This window comes from Bufo gargarizans, chromosome 6 (genome assembly GCF_014858855.1).
Source record: "Bufo gargarizans isolate SCDJY-AF-19 chromosome 6, ASM1485885v1, whole genome shotgun sequence".
Classification (NCBI taxonomy): domain Eukaryota; kingdom Metazoa; phylum Chordata; class Amphibia; order Anura; family Bufonidae; genus Bufo; species Bufo gargarizans.
The window spans coordinates 123,449,562-123,473,669 of record NC_058085.1 but is presented as its reverse complement, the minus strand read 5'-3'; the positions used below and the strand labels follow the sequence as shown (position 1 = coordinate 123,473,669).

Sequence of the window (24,108 nt, the reverse complement as noted above, 5' to 3'; positions counted from 1 at the left end):
ATATTTATGATAATAATGTGCCCCACCCTGCTTTAACCGTTTTCTTTCAAAGGGTATATCACAGATGTCCTTGCAGGGTGGCCCTTCAGTAGCCAAGAATGTATCTCATACAGCCTTGCTACTGTCAGCTATATCTTGGGGCGCATAGCAACTAGAGATACAAACCGGATTCCAAAAAAGTTGGGACACTAAACAAATTGTGAATAAAAACTGAATGCAATGATGTGGAGATGTCAAATGTCAATATTTTATTTGTAATAGAACGTAGATGACAGATCAAACGTTTAATCCGAGTAAATGTATAATTTTAAAGGAAAAATACGTTGATTCACATTTTCACGGTGTCAACAAATCCCCAAAAAGTTGAGACAAGTAGCAATAAGAGGCTGGAAAAAGTAAATTTGAGCATAACGAAGAGCTGGAAGACCAATTAACACTAATTAGGTCAATTGGCAACATGATTGGGTATAAAAAGAGCTTCTCAGAGTGGCAGTGTCTCTCAAAAGCCAAGATGGGTAGAGGATCACCAATTCCCACAATGTTGCGCAGAAAGATAGTGGAGCAATATCAGAAAGGTGTTACCCAGCGAAAAATTGCAAAGACTTTGCATCTATCATCAACTGTGCATAACATCATCCGAAGATTCAGAGAATCTGGAACAATCTCTGTGCGTAAGGGTCAAGGCCGTAAAACCATACTGGATGCCCGTGATCTCCGGGCCCTTAAATGGCACTGCACCACAAACAGGAATGCTACTGTAAAGGAAATCACAGAATGGGCTCAGGAATACTTCCAGAAACCATTGTCAGTGAACACAATCCACCGTGCCATCCGCCGTTGCCAGCTGAAACTCTACAGTGCAAAGAAGAAGCCATTTCTAAGCAAGATCCACAAGCTCAGGCGTTTTCACTGGGCCAGGGATCATTTAAAATGGAGTGTGGCAAAATGGAAGACTGTTCTGTGGTCAGACGAGTCACGATTCAAAGTTCTTTTTAGAAATCTGGGACGCCATGTCATCCGGACCAAAGAGGACAAGGACAACCAAAGTTGTTATCAACACTCAGTTCAGAAGCCTGCATCTCAGATGGTATGGGGTTGCATGAGTGTGTGTGGCATGGGCAGCTTGCATGTCTGGAAAGGCACCATCAATGCAGAAAAATATATTCAGGTTCTAGAACAACATATGCTCCCATCCAGACGTCATCTCTTTCAGGGAAGACCCTGCATTTTTCAACAAGATAATGCCAGACCACATTCTGCATCAATCACAACATCATGGCTGCGTAGGAGAAGGATCCGGGTACTGAAATGTCCAGTCTGCAGTCCAGATCTTTCACATATAAAGAAGATTAGGCGCATCATAAAGAGGAAGGTGCAACAAAGAAGGCCCAAGACGATTGAACAGTTAGAGGCCTGTATTAGACAAGAATGGGAGAGCATTCCTATTTCTAAACTTGAGAAACTGGTGTTCTCGGTCCCCAGACGTCTGTTGAGTGTGGTAAGAAGAAGGGGAGATGCCACACAGTGGTGAAAATGGCCTTGTCCCAACTTTTGGGGGATTTGTTGACACCATGAAATTCTGATTCAACATATTTTTCCCTTAAAATTGTACATTTTCTCAGTTTAAACTTTTGTTCCGTGATTTATGTTCTATTCTGAATAAAATATTAGAAGTTGGCACCTCCACATCATTGCATTCAGTTTTTATTCACGATTTGTATAGTGTCCCAACTTTTTTGGAATCCAGTTTGTATTAGCCTATTTTAAAGCTGACAATGTAAGCAATACAACCCAAGATACAGCTATAAACCTGCTGCTCTCACTCCTGCCCTGATTTCTATAAACTGTATCTCTGGTTGTATATATGTCAGCTAGCACCATGATCTTGCTTTAAAGCATAGATTATCAACTTTAAAACAATATCTAATATCTCCACCTGGTTATTCCAGGTTAAAGCAGCCCCCTCTTCAGTTGGCTGTGATACCAGCAAGTGTAGAAGAACATGGAGGGGCAGTGGAGACGTGTGATAGGCTGCAGGGAGAAGAGGAGATAATTAGATCCTCACCTGCATTTGTAAAAGTACATGACACCAGGGGAACGGTAATATGGACTTCTATGGATGTTATCAATCCTCCTCCAATCAGATAGTATCCTTTCTCTCTGATTGCAACATATAGGGTTCTTTTTCCAGAAAGGAGTGAGAAGATGATTATTTGCTCATTTAGTCACCCCTCTGCATCTAATTTGGTGAGTCCAAGTCTCAGGCATTTACAAGTGTCCAGATCACAATACTGAATAAGTCACACCAAACAACTGCACCGCAAATACACATACTTAACATCAATAAAGTTCACATTTCAGACCCTAACCTGTCCATAGTGTAAAGCATGTGGATGACTTCTCTAGCAATACTAATTACCTGCTACTATAATAGCAATAATGATTATCACTAAAGATAAATATGCAATATACACTGCCTGCCCCCCCCCCCAAAAAAAAAGGTCACACACAATATTTTGTTGGACCGCCTTTAGCTTTGATTACGGCACGCATTCGCTGTGGCATTGTTTCGATAAGCTTCTGCAATGTCACAAGATTTATTTCTATCCAGTGTTGCATTCATTTTTCACCAAGATCTTGCATTGATGATGGTAGAGTCTGATCGCTGCACAAAGCCTTCTCCAGCACATCCCAAAGATTCTCGATGGAGTTAAGGTCTGGACTCTGTGGTGGCCCATCCATGTGTAAAAATGATGTCTCATTTTCCCTGAACCACTCTTTCACAATTTGAACCCGATAAATCCTGCCATTGTCATCTTGGAATATGCCCATGCCATAAAGGAAGAAAATATCCATTGATGAATAACCTGGTCATTCAGTATGTTCGGGTAGTCAGCTAACCTCATTCTTGGAGGACATGCTGTTGCTGAACCTAGACCTGACCAACTGCAGCAACCCCAGATCTTAGCACTGCCCCCACATGCTTGTACAGTAGGCACTAGGCATGGACTCATCAGACCACATGACCTTCTTCTATTGCTCCAGAGTCCAATCTTTTTAGCTCCCTAAAAAAAAGTAAGCCTTTTTTTCTGGTATGCCTCACTGATTAGTGTTTTTCTTACGGCTACACAGCTGTACAGTCCCAATCCCTTCAGTTCCCTTCGCATTGTGCATGTGGAAATGCTCTTACTTTCACTATTAAACATAGCCCTGAGTTCCACTGTTGTTTTTCTTCGATTTGATTTAAATAAACGTTTAAGTGATCGCCGATCACGATCATTCAGGATGTTTTTCCCACCACATTTCTTCCTTGAATAAGATGGATCCCCACTATCCTTCCAGTTTTTGATAATGCGTTGGAAAGCTCTTAACCCAATTTTTACAGTTTCTGCAATCTCCTTAGATGTTTTCTCTGCTTGATGCATGCCAATGATTTGACCCTTCTCAAACAGACTAACATCTTTTCCACGACCACGAGATGTGTCTTTCAACATGGTTGTTTAAGAAATGAAAAGAAACTCATTGCACCAGTTGGGGTTAAATAACTTATTGCCAGCTGAAAGATAATCGCCCCTGCAGTAATTATCCAATAGGAGGCTCATAACTATTTGTTTAGTTAAATCCAGGTGGTGACTCTTTTTTTTTGGACAGGCAGTGTATTTGTGACAGATAGAAAAATATTTTCATCAGTCAGAAAATACATTTTTGTTCACTGACTGTCATCATAAATGAGCATTTCTGCAATTATCACAATTAAAACTAAATTCAGCAGCTTATCAGATGGGTGTAATACAGGGGCTTCCACATTATGGATGCAACACCCAGACCTACCACGATTCATCAGAACTGGAGTTATGGCGCTCTAACTACAGTTCTGATAAACCACAGGATATCCCAGTGTTGTGTCTATAATACAGGAGCAAAGAAGCACCCATATGAAGCCCATCTGAAAGTGGACTTAGTTAATGCATTATAAAAGATTTAGGAATTTAGCATTTTTTATTACAGTTTGAAGAGGGGTGGAAAATTACAGTATCTCACAAAAGTGAGTACACCCCTCATATTTTTGTAAATATTTCCAGCATCCTCCATTTATTTCTATGAGAGTTCTGAGAAGAGGAGAGCAAGTGTGCATGCTGGGAGTTGTAGTTTCACAACAGCGGAAATGTGCCACAGGTTGCCTATCTTGCCCTTATCAACCAGAGCTCGGCTTTTATTTCTTAAACTGCTCTGGTAAAATAAAAGCTGTGCTGTGATTGGTTGCTATGGGTAACAATCAGTTTTTCATTTAGATAGTTTTGATAAATCTGCTCCTCAATACAGTCTACATTTAAAAGAGAACATTTATTAAAATAATCCATGCAGGGAGATGAGAGGCAGGCTGAGAAGCTATGTGCCACAGCAGTTACAGTTAGCACTATATATGTCTGCTTTGACCTGCCGCTGAGTGGCTGAAGTAGTTAGGGATTGTTGTTCATCTACCAATCACAGTCATAGAGATGGCATAAATGGAATGCATCCATACAAACCGACGAAGACATCCATATAGAGAAATTTTCTCCAACCTGCGGTTTTGCCCTGCTAGGAGTTGTAGTTTGACACGACAGCTGGAGAACCACTGATATTGAACATTAAAAGATCATTCCATTTACAACTCCTTCATTTATAATTTATTACTTGTGATTTTTTTTATGTGTAAAGTTATTCGGCCATACGAGAAGTCCCATTAAATATGTAACCTGCAGGAGTAGTGTCTGAAGCTTGGATCAGTGCATAATAATAAAACTGGTGCTTGTGACTGGTCCCTCCCAAGACAAACAAAACGTATGAAGGAATCGAAGTTCATGTTTCTGTATGTAGTAACTCAGTGTTTATCTTAATACAGCGGTGTGGCCAACTCAATAAAGTAAGAACGATGCAGGATCTTATTCAGGTGGAGCCTCTGACCCAGAAGACCCAACTAAGGTACTGTGACAACTCAATTGTCTTTCTCTTGAAGTTTTCCCTACAGTATCTAGCATCAGACACACAAGGTCACAAACAGAACTCCGTGAGGAATCCACTAGATCAATATGATTGCATACGTAGGAGATAAAATGCAGATGACATAGGCAGCTAGGGTTGTAGCTATATCAGGAGCAGAGCCCTTGTGCCTGAGGGAGACCATGGTAAACATGGTAATTGGAGAATCTTTACAGATTTTGCATTGTGGAACAGGAACTTTAAAGGGACATTAAAATCAGAACATTTTTATTACATATTAACAATCTATATGCACACCTATTGCATAAAAAAATAAAAATGGTTTTCAGTATATCATTTGTTAAGTCACTCCATGTATTCTACGTCTTGTCCCAGCACTTTAACTTTCTTCTTTTGTTTGAACTTTTAGCATGGCAAACAAACTTGCTTGACTTTCTCAGCCAGACTATTCACTAAGGCCAGAGAGGGAAAGGCGATGAATGACCCAGTTAGAGTATCACACATTACACTGATAATGCTTTTCTATGGCATATTTATCCAGGCCTATCAAAAGAACAATATAGCTGGCATACTCTTATCCTAAATTCTACATCTACTATTATACTAGCAGATATATTCCCCTCACAGCAGCAGTGAACTAACAGTAGGATCCCAATCTATGTAGGATTTTTATCTCTCTATACTGACTGCTACAGAAGGACAATATTTTGTATTTAAATTTCAATGGTATAGTACTACCAAAAAAGAGAAACTGCCCCTAAAATGTTTTCTGTGAATAATGAATTTTTACAAAAATAACCCTTTCTGATGGAAGCACCTCTGGGTTTAGCATGGGAGGGAGCGAGTTTGTCACAGCCTATAACCCAAGGAGAACCCCTTTAAATTTCGGACAACACAGATGCATGTGCTGTTAAATAAATCGTCCGTACCTTACTCCGGTAGCCCATTTAAATCACCATATTTAGTAAATGATCCCTATTATGCTTAAAAATCTATGTATCCTCTGACTACTCTCCCCCAATTCCTTATGCGCAAGAAAATACACACTGTATAGCACATGAACAGGAATAGCACCAGCTGGTTTATTGAGGCATATAAGGCAGAAATGCTCTGCAGCCCAACAGCTCCCCTGTAGTTGTTGTGTTATGGTTGCATTGGTCACCATGCAGTCCTGCCCTTTACCTTAAAGTGCGAACCCCATTAATAAGAGCACAGAACCTCTATCTGACTTAGAATGTGTTCATTGTGGTCATTTTTAAAATGTTTGCTTTTTTTGCTTCTCTTTTTGAAGAGTCACGTGTAACAGATGTTGTACTACAGGCTCTGACTGACCCAGAGGTGAGCCAGGGAATCCCCTGGTGGGCCCCTGAGCAAAGTGAACTACTAGTTCCTAACACCCTGCACGAGTAGCACATAGCACAGTAGACTGACCACACTACATATAGATAGGCAGCGTATAGCACCTCAAAAAGCCTAAGGTCATAAGAGAAGCTGGGTAGATTATTCAACAAACTACCCAGTTTATTATTATAGATGCATTAGATAGCTGAAAGGACTTCTAGGTACCAAGGTAGACCATCCATTATCCTATTTAGTGATCGACGGACATCGGGCGATCAAATGTTTGCGATCTGCGCGTTCGCGGCGAGCCCCATTCACTTTAATGGCAGGTGAACCTGAAAAACCTTCAGGTCATATTTTCAGCCAGCAAACACTTACTAGAAGTGCACAAATAGTCCCACAACATGGAAAGTAATATACCAGAGGGGGATCATTGGCAAAAATTCCCACAAAAAATATGTAATTTAATGAGGGGACATTTTTATGCGTCTTAAAGGGAAAGTCTCAAAAATGTGCCCTGCTGGAGCCTAGAAAATGTTTATTTCCTATCAGATTGATGTATACAAATGTGCAGCACTCCACGTTTTTGTATCCTGGAGAGTCCATTAAAAAAAATACTGACAGAGCGCTACCTGGTCCTGGTGGTCAGGGATGAGGACTGTGCTTCCCTTAGATTATTTTCTACTGGTAAATACAGGGCAAAGTATAATACACTAGAATCTATATAATATAAAGATATTAGCCCAACCCCTACTGTTGGCCAGTACAGGCCCCAAAAATTAGCCAATAAGAATTCACCTGACAGCAAAGAACTTTGGATTCTGTGGCTGTAGGTATATTAGGAGGTCACAGGATAAAAATTAAACTGTCGGCCAGTACAGGCCCTAAAAATTAGGCAATAGGCTTTCACCTGACAGCAAAGAACTTTGGATTCTGTGGCTGGAGGTACATTAGGCGGTCACAGGATAAAAATGTAACTGTCGGCCAGTACAGGCCCCAAAAATTAGGCATCTACCTGACATAATAGGCCTTTTATTCTGCTGCATATACATAAGGCAAGGACCATTCTTTGTTCTGGGTGGTGGAGGATATGTGTGGGCTGGTATGAGGAAATTCAATTACACGTGGTGTTGAATTCTTCCGAGATCCATTTAAAAAAATGTGAGGTAGTCCACACTGTCGTGAGCTAGGCGAGTGTGCTTATCGATCACAATCCCCACTGCTGCGCTAAACATCCTTTCTGACAGGACAATCGACGAGGGGCAAGCCAAGAGTTCCATGGCAAATTGTGGCAGCTCTGGACACACTTCAAGCCTGCACACCCAGTAGTCAAGGGGTTCCTCGCTTCTCTGGGGGTCCACATCGGCCGTTAACCCAATGTAGTCGGACACCTGGCGGTCTAGGCGTTCCCTAAGGCTGGATCCAGAGGGCGTCTGTCGATGGGTTGGCTGCAAGAATTATCTTATATCCGAAGTAACCAACACATCTTCAAACTGCCCTCTTTTTGCGGGCGTGGTAGGATTGGTACCCGCACCTGTTGGTGGAAATTGCTCTGCCAGTGCCCGCAACAGCAGAATGCAGCATCTCTCGCAGCAAGGCCTGGAAATGCTGCATTCTGACAGCCCTCTGTGATGCTGGTAACATGTCCGCCATTTTGTGTTTGTACGGGGGTCTAAGTATGTTGCCACCCAGTACAGGTCCTTGACCTTTATGCCTTTTATACGGGGGTCCCTCTTCAAACACTGGAGCATGAAGGCCCCAATTTGCACTAAAATGGAAGCGGTGGAGCGCCCTGGCTCCTGCTCATCGCCCAGGAGAATGTTGTCCTCTGTCTGCTCCCCCCAGCCACGGACAACACCAGGGATCCCAGAAAAGTTTAAAGCATGCTATTCTTCCTCCTACTCCTCCCCCCAGCCATCATACTCCTCTGACTCCTCTTCAGACTACTGCTGACTTGTCTCAGATGGAGTAGCCCCCCTGGGAATTTATTCAGCATTGCGACTTCCTCATCTTCCAGCTCCTGCTCCTCGATGGCCTGATCAATGACATGACGCAATGCACGCTCCAGAAAGAAGGCGTAAAGGTACGATGTCACTCATGGTGCCCTGGCTGCGACTTACCAGTTTGGTGATCTCATCAAATGGGCGCAGAAGTCTTCATGCATCGTGCATGAGGAGCCACTGGTGCTGTGAAAAAAAAACAAGCTCCCCAGAACCTGTCCTGCCGCAGAGTTTGTACAGGTAGTCGTTAACGGCACGTTTCTGCTGGAGCAGCCTATCAAGCATATGCAAGGTGGAGTTCCAGCGCGTCGAGCATTCACAAATCAGACGTCTGACGGGCAAGTGGTGTCGCCGCTGAAAGTCAGCCAGGCGAGCCATGGCTGTGTAAGATCTTCTAAAATGGAGATTTTCCTGGCCTGCCGCAAGACAATCGACGCGGGGCAAGCCAAGAGTTCCATGGCAAATTGTGCCAGCTCTGGACACACTTCAAGCCTGCACACCCAGTAGTCAAGGGGTTCCTCGCTTCTCTGGGGGTCCACATCGGCCGTTAACCCAATGTAGTCGGACACCTGACAGTCTAGGCGTTCCCTAAGGCTGGATCCAGAGGGCGTCTGTCGATGGGTTGGCTGCAAGAATTATCTTATATCCGAAGTAACCAACACATCTTCAAACTGCCCTCTTTTTGCGGACGTGGTAGGATTGGTACCCGCACCTGTTGGTGGAAATTGCTCTGCCAGTGCCCGCAACAGCAGAATGCAGCATCTCTCGCAGCAAGGCCTGGAAATGCTGCATTCTGACAGCCCTCTGTGATGCTGGTAACATGTCCGCCATTTTGTGTTTGTACGGGGGTCTAAGTATGTTGCCACCCAGTACAGGTCCTTGACCTTTATGCCTTTTATACGGGGGTCCCTCTTCAAACACTGGAGCATGAAGGCCCCAATTTGCACTAAAATGGAAGCGGTGGAGCACCCTGGCTCCTGCTCATCGCCCAGGAGAATGTTGTCCTCTGTCTCCTCCCCCCAGCCACGGACAACACCAGGGATCCCAGAAAAGTTTAAAGCATGCTATTCTTCCTCCTACTCCTCCCCCCAACCATCATACTCCTCTGACTCCTCTTCAGACTCCTGCTGACTTGTCTCAGATGGAGTAGCCCCCCTGGGAATTTATTCAGCATTGCGACTTCCTCATCTTCCAGCTCCTGCTCCACGACGGCCTGATCAATGACATGACGCAATGCACGCTCCAGAAAGAAGGCGTAAGGTACGATGTCACTCATGGTGCCCTGGCTGCGACTTACCAGTTTGGTAATCTCATCAAATGGGCGCAGAAGTCTTCATGCGTCGTGCATGAGGAGCCACTGGCGCTGTGAAAAAAAAAACAAGCTCCCCAGAACCTGTCCTGCCGCAGAGTTTGTACAGGTAGTCGTTAATGGCACGTTTCTGCTGGAGCAGCCTATCAAGCATATGCAAGGTGGAGTTCCAGCGCGTCGAGCATTCACAAATCAGACGTCTGACGGGCAAGTGGTGTCGCCGCTGAAAGTCAGCAAGGCGAGCCATGGCTGTGTAAGATCTTCTAAAATGGAGATTTTCCTGGCCTGCCGCAAGACGTCCTGGACCCCGGGGTATTTGACAATGAATCGCTGCACGACTAAGTTCAGGATGTGTCCCTTCCCTATCTGCTGCTCCCTCTCTCCCTCTGAACTCCCCTCCTCGACACATCATCATCATAACCTTCACCACCACTGACATTAGAGATATCGGTGTAGGCAGCCACAGCGGGGACCACCCTCCTTGGGCCGATCTGGGTACTGTCGTCAGACCGCGGGGTGGCAGCCGTTGCTAACTCTGGCGCGCCCTTTGTATCCCGCGTGCCTTCTCCAAATTCCCACTTAGGACCTACCATCCCTGCAAAAAGGTCTGCATCTTCCAGATGAAGCATCATGGCGAAACCCGGGTCGGGCTTTGTGTACTTGTTTTAACTTGCTCCAAAACTTGCGTTCTTTGTGAGTATAATAAATCCTTTTTATTCAACACTGTGGTACGTACTTCACTATTGGTTGACATCTTTTCTCCGAGACCTTGAAGAGTGTGGAGTTCGGTGATATCCTGCCAAAGTGGTGCTCATTTTGGGATCCTGCTTGTGCTTGTGCAAGATTTCACATAAGCGGTAAAGCACCCTGCCCGTCCGTGTGGTCTAGTGAACGACATCCAAGGTGTGCAGTTCCTGGGTGGATGACAGCGCTGAGCCTGCTTTTTACGCCTAATACCATTTGAGTCTTGTGAGTATAACCTGTTATCAGGTGACACTCCTTTTGAGAAGTTACTACACCATAGTGCGGTTTCTATTTTATTTCAGATTTCCACACCGCAGCTGTGTTTGATGTGTATGGATGAACCTATTTGACTGAAGATTTCCATAGACAATAGAACACATATATAATTTTTGGACTTTAATTATTAAGCATACTCTCCTGCAGCGCAATCCTTTTTTTCCTATTTCATTGTGTGGACTATTTCTACTTACTTGTGTCCTGGATTTTGCAGCGCTAGAGGGTAAAATATCTGAACAGGAATTGTACCTTATATTTTCTCATCTTCCTCTGCCTGTCATTTTTCAAATGACCCTCTGCCTAAGTCCGTAGAGAAGAGCAGTATTTGTGGAAAAAGGCATATCGCAGCCCTCAATCAGTATTTGGCAGAAAAAGGTATATATCAATAGCACCCCTCAATCAGAATTTCGTGGAAGAAGGTATATGGCACCCCTCAATAAGTATTTGGAGGAAACAAGTATATATCATCCCTCAATCAGTATTTGGCGGAAACAGGTATATGGCACCCCTTAATCAGTATTTTGTGGAAGCAGGTGTATTGCAGCCCTCAATCAGTATTTGGTGGAAGAAGGTATATAGAAATAGCATCCCTAGATCAGTATTTAGTGGAAGAAGGTATATGGCACCCCTCAATCAGTATTTAATGGAAACAGATATATAGCACCCCTCAATCAGTATTTGGCAGAAACAGGTATATGGCACCCCTCAATCAGTATTTTGTGGAAGCAGGTATATTGCAGCGCTCAATCCTTATTTGGCGGGAGAAGGTATAAAGCAATAGCAACCCTCAATCAGTATTTAGTAGATGAAGGTATATGGCACCCCTCAATCAGTATTTGGAGGAATCAGGTGTATAGCACCCCTCAATCAGTATATGGCGGAAACAGGTATATGGCACCCCTCAATCAGTATATGGCGGAAACAGGTATATGGCACCCCTCAATCAGAATTTTGTGGAAGCAGGTGTATCGCAGCCCTCAATCAGTATTTGGTGGAAGAAGGTATATAGCAATAGCACCCCTCAATCAGTATTTTGTGGAATAAGGTATATGGCACCCATCAACCAGTATTTGGCGGAAAGAGGTATATAGCACCCCTCAATCAGTATTTGGCAGAAACAGGTATATAGCACCCCTCAATCAGTATTTGGCGGAAACAGGTATATGGCACCCCTCAATCAGTATTTTATGGAAGTAGGTGTATAGCAGCCCTCAATCAGTATTTGGTGGAAGAAGTTATATAGCAATAGCACCCCTCAATCAGTATTTTGTGGAAGACGGTATATAGCACACCTTAACCAGTATTTGGCAGAAACTGGTATATAGCACCCCTCAATCAGTATTTGGCAGAAACAGGTATAGAGCACCCCTCAATCACTATTTGGTGAAAGAAGGTATACAGCACCCCTCAATCAGTATTTGGCAGAAACTGTTATATAGCACCCCTCAATCAGTATTTGGCGGAAACAGGTATATAGCACCCCTGAATCAGGATTTTGTGGCAGAAGGTATATGGCACCCCTCAATTAGTATTTTGTGGAAGCAGGTGTATCGCAGCCCTCAATCAATATTTGGTGGAAGAAGGTATATAGCAATAGCACCCCTCAATCAGGATTTTGTGGCAGAAGGTATATGGCACCCCTCAATTAGTATTTTGTGGAAGCAGGTGTATCGCAGCCCTCAATCAGTATTTGGTGTAAGAAGGTATATAGCAATAGCACCCCTCAATCAGTATTTTGTGGAAGAAGGTATATGGCACCCCTCAATCAGTATTTGGTGGAAACAGGTATATAGCACCCCTCAATCAGTATTTGGCAGAAATTGGTATATAGCACCCCTCAATCAGTATTTGGCGGAAATAGGTATATAGCACCCCTCAATCAGGATTTTGTGGAAGAAGGTATATCGCAGCCCTCAAGAAGTTTTTTGGGGGCAACAGGTATATCACACCCATTGCAATTAGTTACTCCTCAATCAGTATTTGGCAGAAACAGGTATATAGCACCCCTCAATCACTATTTGGTGAAAGAAGGTATACACCACCCCTCAATCAGTATTTGGCAGAAACTGTTATATAGCACCCCATAATCAGTATTTGGCGGAAACAGGTATACAGCACCCCTGAATCAGGATTTTGTGGCAGAAGGTATATAGCACCCCTCAATTAGTATTTTGTGAAAGCAGGTGTATCGCAGCCCTCAATCAGTATTTGGTGGAAGAAGGTATATAGCAATAGCACCCCTCAATCAGTATTTAGTGGAAGAAGGTATATGGCACCCCTCAATCAGTATTTGGTGGAAACAGGTATATAGCACCCCTCAATCGGTATTTGGTGGAAACAGCTATATGGCACCCCTCAATCAGTATTTTGTGGAAGAAGGTATATAGCACCCCTCAATCAGTATTTGGCAGAAACTGATATACAGCACCCCTCAATCAGTATTTGGCGGAAACAGGTATATAGCACCCCTCAATCAGGATTTTGTGGCAGAAGGTATATGGCACCCCTCAATTAGTATTTGGCGGAAACAGGTATATAGCACCCCTCAATCAGGATTTTGTGGCAGAAGGTATATGGCACCCCTTAATTAGTATTTTGTGGAAGCAGGTGTATCGCAGCCCTCAATCAGTATTTGGTGTAAGAAGGTATATACCGTATTTTTCGCCCTATAAGACGCACCGGCCCATAAGACGCACCTGGGTTTTTGGGGAGGAAAATAAGAAAAAAAATATTTTTAACCAAAAAGGTGTGCTGTGTGTTTGGTGGGTTTGGAACTAATGGTGGTCTGTGGATGGCACTATTACTGGGGATCTGTGGATGACGGACACTGTTATGGGGGGGATCTGTGGATGACGGACACTGTTATGGGGGGGATCTGTGGATGACGGACACTGTTACGGGGGGATCTGTGGATGACGGACACTGTTACAGGGGGATCTGTGGATGACGGACACTGTTACAGGGGGATCTGTGGATGACGGACACTGTTACAGGGGGATCTGTGGATGACGGACACTGTTACAGGGGGATCTGTGGATGACGGACACTGTTACAGGGGGATCTGTGGATGACGGACACTGTTACAGGGGGATCTGTGGATGACGGACACTGTTACAGGGGGATCTGTGGATGACGGACACTGTTACAGGGGGATCTGTGGATGACGGACACTGTTACAGGGGGATCTGTGGATGACGGACACTGTTACAGGGGGATCTGTGGATGACGGACACTGTTACAGGGGGATCTGTGGATGACGGACACTGTTACAGGGGGATCTGTGGCTGGCACTGTTACAGGGGGGGGATCTGTGGCTGGCACTGTTATGGGCTGGGTGGATCTGTGGGTGGCACTGTTATGGGCTGGGGGGATCTGTGGGTGGCACTGTTATATATGTGCCATCCACAGACCCCCCCAGCCCATAACAGTGACATCCACAGACCCCCCCCCAGCCCATAACTGTGCCATCCACAGATCGCAGCCCTGTAACAGTGCCAGCCACAGATCCCCCTGTAACAGTGTCCGTCATCCACAGATCCCCCTGTAACAGTGTCCGTCATCCACAGATCCCCCTGTAACAGTGTCCGTCATCCACAGATCCCCCTGTAACAGTGTCCGTCATCCACAGATCCCCCTGTAACAGTGTCAGGCAGGCCATGCGGGCGGCCGGCGCGTCCCTCAGTGACGTCACTTGCCTGCGCCGCCTGCTTCATTCATAAAGTAGGCGGCGCAGGCACATGACAAGACTTGCTGCTGCCCGCCTGGCCTGCATGAATTCTACAGATGCGATTAGGATATAAGGTAGTAATACGACTGAGGGGGCATGTTTAATAACCAATAAATGATTATGACATCTTAAATTACTATACCGGAGCGGCGGGGCGGGGATACCACACTGACTGCACCGCCCCGCCGCTATTGCCGGCCACAGCTCCTCCTCCCAGTCCCTCCCCGAGTCCCCGCTCGCATCTACATCGCAGCTTGCGATGTAAAAACGGCAAGCATTCGCCCCATAAGACGCAGGGGCATTTCTCCCCCGTTTTGGGGGAAGAAAAAGTGCCTCTTATGGGGCGAAAAATACGGTATAGCAATAGCACCCCTCAATCAGTATTTTGTGGAAGAAGGTATATGGCACCCCTCAATCAGTATTTGGTGGAAACAAGTATATAGCACCCCTCAATCAGTATTTGGCAGAAATTGGTATATAGCACCCCTCAATCAGTATTTGGCAGAAACAGGTATATAGCACCCCTCAGTCAGGATTTTGTGGAAGAAGGTATATCGCAGCCCTCAAGAAGTTTTTTTGGGGGCAACAGGTATATCACACCCGTTGCAATTAGTTGCTCCAATAACTTTTGTCCCTCTATCTAGCTGCGGTATCGCAGCAGAACCGCATACAACTGCTGCACAATACAAATACACTATAATATAATTTCTATGTTAGAAAGTATATTATAAGTATAACACACCCTCTATATCACACCTATTGATAGCACACCTATGCCAGTCCTTAAAATGACTTTTGTGGCCCTATTAGCTATCGTTTGGCTCTGTCCTCTGGGCCTTGCCCCAGAGAGTGAAGCTAAATCAGCCCATGTAGTTCCAGCCTAAGAATTATTGATCCGTAACTGTAATTTCACTAGTAGGAACCCTCCGGGGACTTAGGGAATAATTGCTGTACCTACTGCAACCGCTTCAAAGAATGGAGCAGAGAGTTTGCCTGCCGTAAGAGAGACCGCCTTTGGGTTGCTGGATTTCTGAACTATAGAGTATTGGCAAAGGAAGATAACAGTCGTTTATCAGGTTTTAGTCACCTTTGCATTAGGTGGAGAGTTTCTAAGGTACAAGCTGCCCATCATAATCAAGGACAGAAAGGCGATGTCAGAATACTAACTTACAGAGGATCTAGACTACTATTGAAAGGCTGAGTAACAAAAGCAACATCAGGAACCAAGTATAATTAAGATCATCATTTCTATACAGTGGAGCTGGAACCTATAGACACCACCTCACTGAGCCTGGTATGGGAATTTACAGTTTTACCATCTGTATTTATGACAAAGTGCTGCTAATGGATAATATTTATTGCAAAACTACAATTTACAAGTAAAGTTCCTGTTTGGTTCAACCATTGCCTCCCTCGTCATTCCACTCCATCTCCTCATTGCACCTGGCGGTGCTGGTGTCACAAACTCAACACATGGGCCCAGCCACCAAAGCACCCTAAGCATACACATTGCCAACAAGAACACCTCAACTTCCATCTTGCTGGTGTTCCCTGCAATAGAGACTGCCCCGGAGGATTTAGGGCTGTCTTCTCATCCATTGCACGCCAGCCCCAGGGGACAACTGAGCTGTGAGTACTACTATCTTTGGCATCTCATCACTAGTACACTCACCATACATCCCCCCTGAGGTGTCCGGTCGAGCCCCCTGACAGAGTGGAGAGGGTGTCAGCAGTAAGTTTATGTTGACGTCCCTGATTATTTTGCCTTTCCTCTGATCCGTCAGAACAATAACCCACAAAAAACGGATCCTATCTGTTGAGCATCCGCCTTCACTCAGTCAGCATTTGGTCAGTAATCCATCAGTATTTCTATATACCTGCACAGCTGAACGGCAAATATATTTAACTTTTGCCACTAATACACGATAAAAAGGGCTGTAATTTTAGCACCACACACAACGGCTAATAAGCCCTTTTTTCCCACTAATACAAGCCAAAAAATGCTTTAGAGCATATAACATATGCACCGGACAAAGGCAAAACAGACGTAGAAATATTTCCTTGTAATAAACCGTTAATGCCTGTATCAAACAGCACTTGCACCCTAATAAGAACAGTTTGCTGGAATTACAGAGCTGTATAATGGCAATTTCCCAGTCAGTGCTGCAAGGCATAATATTATTGTTCCTATTACCCAGGCTGTAACCTCCCCTACTGAACCCTGTTCCACATAAATGCTCTGGAATGATTCCTCCCTATCCTCTCCCTACACCTTGAATAATCTTTCCCTGCACTTGTAAATAATTTTTTTAGCACAATGAAGTTTTTTCTAACACTTTCCCTAGCGCCTGCTGACGTCTCTACCTGCACTAAGTACACTGGTAAATGGCAGAATCTAAGATGGCTGCTGCTATTTATAGGGCTGTGACATCACAGGGCTGTCTGGCAGCTGATTTGCTGCATGCATAGCATTATGGGTAATCCTGCCTTCCCAGAGTTCCTTTCTCCGTGTCCTCACACGTGCAGCAGCGATTTTAGGAAAAAATGTGATTCGTTACTATTTTAATGTTTAGATTATAGTGCTATATATTCGTAATGATAAATATTTCGTAATTTTTTTCCATCTGAACACATGATTCCTCCCTGCTTTTTGCTTGTGGGCCAATGAGTCATTGGCCCACAAGCAATTTAAGCAGGGAGGAATCATAAGTTTGTTAGAATATTCGTCATTTTTTCCATCTGACTGTTCAGATGGAAAAAATGACGAATATTCTAAAAAACAAATATATAGCACTATATTGAATATAGTGCTATATATTAGTTTTTTTGAATATTCGTCATTTTCTTTCCATCTGAAGTCATGATTCCTCCCTGCTTAAAGGGAACCTGTCACCGGAATTTTGTGTATAGAGCTGAGGACATGGGTTGCTAGATGGCCGCTAGCACATCCGCAATATCCAGTCCCCATAGCTCTGTGTGCTTTTATTGTGGGAAAAAAATTATTTTATACATATGCAAATTAACCTGAGATGAGTCCTGTCCCTGACTCATCTCACATACAGGACTCATCTCAGGTTCATTTGCATATGTATCAAATCGTTTTTTTTCACACAATAAAAGCACACAGAGCTATGGGGACTGGATATTGCGGATGTGCTAGCGGCCATCTAGCAACCCATGTCCTCAGCTCTATACACAAAATCCCGGTGACAGGTTCCCTTTAAGTTGCTTGTGGGCCAATGACTCATTGAACCACAAGCATGAAGCAGGGAGGAATCATGTGTTCAGACGGAAAAAATGACGACTATTCTAAAAACAAATATATAGCACTATATTCTATAATGCTATATATTCGTTTTTGACCCACGCCTGTATTGAGCGCGCAATATTCCCATATTACGCGATCATTACCATGCCGATTTTCACGTAAAAAAAACCCAATGTAGAATATAACAAATATACGAATTCGCGAATATATCACAAATATTGTAAAAAATATTTGCGAAATATGACGAATTTGAATTTGACCCCTGCCGCTCATCACTATTCATTACCACGAAGCGCGAGAAAATTGAGCTTCAGTGGGAATCAAATGTTTCCAGAAATTCGGATCGAATTCCACTTTGTCAGCTTCGATTCGCTCATCTCTTCTAATTGCTAATGTATGATCTGTCAAGCAACTACTTGTGTATATATCTGGCCCATATGACTGACCAACCATCTAATGTCTATGAGGGTGTCCCAACTTTGAAATTTAACATGCCCGATCCTTTTATTCACAAGGGAAATAAGGTGCAGGCAGGGTTTTCCAGCAGCAGCTTTCTGTCCCCATTCAGAACACATGCAAACTTAGCAAGCGTGCATATGTCATAAGGGATAGCTATCTAAAGTCTAAGGCCAGCCTTAGTCAATACTAATATACTGCCAATGATACCTAATTAAGGTTAGTCTCCACTGTGACGCCTCAATGACATTACTGCAATTTACATTAGGCCTCATTTACACAGTCAGTGTTCGGTCAGTGATTTCCATCAGTGATTTTGAGCCAAAACCAGGTGCGGGTCTAAACACAGAACAGGTGCAGATCTTTCCCTTATACCTTATGTCTGTGGAGGCTCCACTCCTGGTTTTGGCTCAAAATCACTCATGGAAATCACTGACCAAAATACTGCAGTGTAATTGAGGCTTTACAACTTTGTTTTCCTATTTTAATAAATTGGGGGCCATTTATTAAGACTGGCCCCCAACTTTAGAGGAAATTATGAAGAGGCGCCAGTCTTAACATAACTGCCTACATCCAGCGCCAGTTCTAAATGTAAGACATCTTCCGAGCTTCCTAGACTATTTTCTACGCCTAAAACAGGTGTAGAAAATGATGAAGGAGACAGGCCCGCCGGCCTGTCCCATTCCCCACCCACGCCTCGCCCACCTTTTTAGACCTGGCGTGAGGGGAGAAAAGTTGCAGATTGCAGTGCAAATAACCTTTACGCCGCAATCTGCGCTGGAATATAGCCGCATTTCTGGATAATAAATGACCCCCATTGTACATTTTCCATGAGATTCCAATGATGACCAAAATCACTGGTGAAGGCTGTCTAGTGTTTTGGCACAATATTATGATCACACGAGCTCAAAGGGAACCTGTCATAAAATTAAGGGCAGTATAAAATAGTGACAGAAATGCTGATTTCAGCGGTGTGTTACTAATGAGCTAAAAGTAAGTGGTTGCTGAGAACCTGCATCATAATCACTGCAGCCCAGGCCTTGAGAAGAGTCACATCTACCTGAGAAGAGTCCTGCTTATCCATAATCTTCTGCTCTCTTGTCCATCTGCTGATGATTGGCAGTTCTCTCCTAGAGAGAAAAGGAGAAAACTCGGTAGAAGACTGTCAGTCATCAACAGGGAGAGCAGGACATCATGAATAACCAGGACTCTTCTCCTGTGGCCAGACTCTTTTCCAGGCCCAGTCTGCAATAATTATGATATTGATTTTCGGCAACCACTTACTTTTAACTTATAAATGACAGACTGCTGAAATCAATTCACCTGTCTCTACTTTATTCTGCCTTTAATATGGACACCATAAATTTGATGACAGAGGTTCCCTTAAAAGGGGTTATCCAACCCAAAAATGCCTGTGCCCTAACAGGTTATACTTACACCGCTCTCCGGAACCCACATCATTTCTGATTCCTTCACGGCTGAAAAAATCCAGCATGGGGGAGGCTGCCAATAGCAGGCCACAACCGTAACGAGCCTTCCTGGTGTCACCCGCCCGTCGGGGCCTGCTATTGGCTGCACGCCACCCCCCACCACCACCGCCGTCACCAGGTGTTTTGATCCGCGAGACGGGGAGATACAGTGGCGGTTGTGCGGGCACCAGGAGTGACGCGGGTGTTGGGGAGCGGGTGAAGTATTATCTGTATGTGGTGCCCAGGCATTTTGATGGGCATTATGGGGTTTGGATAACCCCTTTAAGTCAAATTGTTCAGAACAGTTCTGTTTAAAGTTTTCTCTGCTTTGGGCATTTATTTGTCAGGAAAGATCCTCGGCAATAAGTTGATTAAAAAAAAGTGTCCCCCGCTGCAAAGACCCCCTAAAATAATCTTTAATCTGTGGCAAAATCTGCCAGTAAGTGTTTGATTTTACTCCAGCACCATCAAGGTGGAAATAAAGCATTATACAATGTCATTCAAGACAATGAGATGTCTTTGTAATTGCTAGACATGACTGGTCCTCCAGAGCTTGAGATGTTCTGTACCTTCCCATAATTAATACTGTGAATATTCTAAATTTCAGCTTGAAAAAGCTTGTGATGATGTCAACGGATAATGGCTTCTCATCAACCGATCAGAAAGAGACAATGAGACAGCTCAATGAGAGACTTGCTGATTTTATGAAGCACTGTCAGTGCCTGGAACAATCAAATATTGCATTACACAACAAAATTGAAGAGCAATTAATGAAAAGTGAACAACAATTTCCTACCTGGGATGAGAAGGAGAAAGAGAGCCAAGATCTCCTCCAATCCGTGAGTGTTACATGGTTCTAGTCATATTATGGAACAGGGATCAGTTGTAAGAAGGACCACAAACCTAAGTTAGGGTCAATCTCCTTGATTCCCACAATGGGGTATCCCTTCATATTGTTTGGGCAATTCATTAAATCAGAAAGACCTAGTCTCCTAGTTTGCTTGGTCTATTGGATTTCCTAAAACTATCTTGTCAACCATGACCTGACAGCTATGCATTCTCTATGGTTGTGAAGTTGGTAATAGTCATTCTCAATACTCCCAATAATTGAACATGGCAACCTCTGTATATATGTACTACTAGGACATTCTAGATCCACCACTCTAGGCTCCCTATAATATAAATAGTGGAGGATGATTAAAACAGCAGCTTATTTAGCTACATAGTCTCCTCCAGCATCATCTTCACCTGGGTTTCAGCAGCCTTAGGCTACATGCACACCACCGTATGTGTTTTGCGGTCCGCAATATAACATCTGCATTCCATCCGGTCTTTTTTGTGGATCCATTGTAACAATGCCTAAAACAGACAAGTATAAGACATGTTATATTTTTTTTGCGGGGCTACAGAATGGACATACAGATGCGGATGTCCTCATTTTTTGCAGACCTATTGAAATCAATGGGTCTGCATCCTATCCGCAAAAAAACAACTGAACGGATACGGAAACAAACAACGTTCGTGTGCATGTAGCTTTATGCAGAGCAATAGGGTGATTAATGTTGGGGCTTCATTTTTAAAGTGGGCTGTCCATTTGAGACAACCCCTTCACATGTACAGGCTGGTTGTCCACATATGCATGCCCTGCCTATGGATGGATGAGGACTGAGTGGTTCCAACTGCTTCAGCATAGCTCTGATGGGCATAAGACAGAATGATGCCTTTAAGGTTTGAAGTCTGTCATTGATTACACATGGTAATAAAATGCCACACCTTTCAGATGAAATCACTACACCTGTGCCTGCCAATAGACATAATAATTTGTAAGCGAGTCACTAATGATTTTCTTGTAATAATTATCGGTGTTTAACAAATCCTGACAAATAATAACCACCAAAGCCATACTCAAGAGGCTGTGGACTATTAGAACATGTTGGCATTACTAGTGCATAAATTAGAATAGTCACCTTAATCGGTAATTACTATGCTGAGGATCTATGACAGAATTCATACTGGAAGTCTGAGGTGTAATTACTTTACTGTAACATATACATATTAGGAAACATTGATTACATTAATATTATATAGTATAAATATGGCTGTTTGCTGTCAGAAGAGCTGGGGGTGGGGCTGTAGCTTCTCATCAGTGGAGTTTCCCTTCAGGGCCTATATATACAATCATTAGTACTACACACAAAAAATAAAAAATCTCCCACAATTCTCTCTATATAAGCCTCACTATTGCCTTGTAGCAGGCACAGTATATGTGTGGGTCCTGCTCTCCTGGAATTAGATGCCCAATGGCATAAAGACAGGTATTAAATAGAGTAGGTTCTCATCCAGACAAAAGTCACCTTGCCATGGCAGGTGGTCACAGATATTTTTGATCAAAATATATTTCCTAAGCAGTGGTATTCAGGGGCGGACTAGGAACTTAAAGTGGCCTTGGAAAAAAAACTAAAAGTGGCCGCATGTAGAAGGTGGATCCAGATTGGACAACAGAAGTAGGCAGGGCCAGCAGTACAAAATACAACCCCAGCCGAACCAAATACCAAAGTGCAGCACAAATTGCCACCCCAGCCGAACCAAATACCACAGTGCAGCACAAAACACTGCCACCTGCATCGCAGTTCTCCACTGTATCACTGTCCTGAGGATGGTGATACAGTTGAATTCAAGAGGGCACCTGTGGATGTCGGCCAGGGGCATAAGTACCTGATGCTCCTAGTATTAATAAAAGAGGGCTTTGGCAGCCTGTAATGAGGGCTCAGGCAGCTCCCTTGACACTTCTTTCCCTTTAAACTTCCCTGTAGGGTCTATGGCCAATGCACCTCTGATGGTATTAGATTATATACAGATCACAGATTTTTACGTTTATAGAGTCCTATTATATTATGTTTTTTCTTTTATTTTTTCGATTTGGCCACGTGCGTCTGCAGGATGTGCTTATCAATTTTTTTTTCTTTGTCTTTACATTAATGTCTTGAAAACAAAAATGCCCATGCAATGTCAACAGTGCTTTTCTCATGTGCTCATGACAAAACCTCCTGTTTCTTAGGGTACTCTCACACTTGCAGCAGGACGGATCCGACAGGCTGTTCACCATGTCGGATCCGTCCTGCGGCTATTTTGCCGTGCGGCCGGACCGCCGCTCCATCCCCATTGACTATAATGGGGACGGGGACGGAGCTCCGGCGCAGCACGGCGAAAACCGCCAGACTAAAAAGCCTGACATGCAGTAATTTTAGTCGGGCGGCATTTTGCCGTGCACCGCCGCTCCACCCCCGTTCCCATTATAGTCAATGGAGACGGAGCGGCGGTCCGGCGACACGGCGAAATAGCCGCAGGACGGATCCGACATGGTGAACAGCCTGTCAGATCCATCCTGCCGCAAGTGTGAAAGTAGCCTTATTCTGTGTTATGGTGATCCAGTATTGTCATAGGGGCAGTTTTCTGTATTTACATCCTAAGTGCTGCCATTCAAGTCAGTTAGATGTGAATGGAATGCAATGTCCCTATGATAACACTCACCAACAGCTTACAACTTCTGTCACTAATACAGTGGTGCTTGAAAGCTTGTGAACACTTCAGAATTTTCTATATTTCTATAAAAAATTGACCTAGAACTACATCAGATTTTCAAATAAGCTTAAAAGAAAAATATAACTAAATCAAACAAACGAGTCAAAATATTAGACTGGGTCATTAATTTACTAAGGAAAATGATCCTATATCACGTTTGTGAGTGGCAAAGTATGTGAAACTTTAGGGGTAGCAGACAATTTGAAATAAATAATAATAATAAAGGTGAACGAGTCAGGTCTTTTCAATCAATGGGATGACAATCAGGTGTGAGTGGGCGATCTGTTTTATTTATAGAACATACAAGGCTCTATCTCAGTCTGATCTTCACAGCACGTTTGGGGACATGTCTCACAGCACAAACAAAGAAGATTTCTGAGGACCTCAGAAGAATAGGTGTTGATGCTCATTAGGATAGAAAAGGTTATAAAACCATCTCAAAAGAGTTTATAAAGAGAATCATGTTCACCACTGTTCAGTGTGTCCTGTGTTGGTTTATTGTGTGTGTAAACTGTGACCATTGTGTTTTGTATCTCACTTCAGTTCAGTACTGCTCAGGTTAACCTACGCTGTCCCGGTTATACAACAAGTTCTGTTTGGATCTGTTTAGATTCTATCTGCTTGTTCTGTGTTGAACCTTATATCTGTCTGTCTGGTCTCTCCAGATTGTATTTGGATCTGTTCAGGTTCTGTCTGTGTCTGAATTCTGAACTAGTTTGGCAGTTATTACCCTGTGTCTGGTCTGTGGATTAATATGTACTCTGTTTGCCTAACCTTGGCTGGTTCAGTCTGTGTTTGTCTAGGTGTTTCATGTACTCTACCAGCCTGTTCTCTGCCTGCTTCTGTCTGTGTACTTTGCCTGTGTCTCTGGTGATTTGCACTGAAGCCTCTGACCCGTGTGTGTCCGCTGCAAGTGCAACTACACCGAGACTATTCCAAGAGGCAGTGACTCG

General features: G+C 43.7%; 1 protein-coding gene across 4 annotated transcripts in view; it reads left to right on the top strand.

Annotated features, from left to right (window-relative positions):
• KRT222 (keratin 222) overlaps positions 1 to 24,108 on the top strand; it is a 71,371-nt gene that overhangs the window by 5,001 nt on the left and 42,262 nt on the right. For 2 of the 4 annotated variants that reach the window (XM_044298074.1, XM_044298075.1), the window contains exons 2-3: positions 4,886 to 4,965; positions 20,181 to 20,412. In XM_044298074.1, coding sequence (XP_044154009.1) covers positions 4,916 to 4,965; positions 20,181 to 20,412 — 282 coding nt within the window. In that variant the 5' untranslated portion in view covers positions 4,886 to 4,915. Of the gene's footprint in view, positions 1 to 4,885; positions 4,966 to 10,063; positions 10,603 to 11,136; positions 11,149 to 20,180; positions 20,413 to 24,108 lie in introns of those variants that run through there. The other 2 variants (XM_044298076.1, XM_044298077.1) reach the window with 2 other exon arrangements.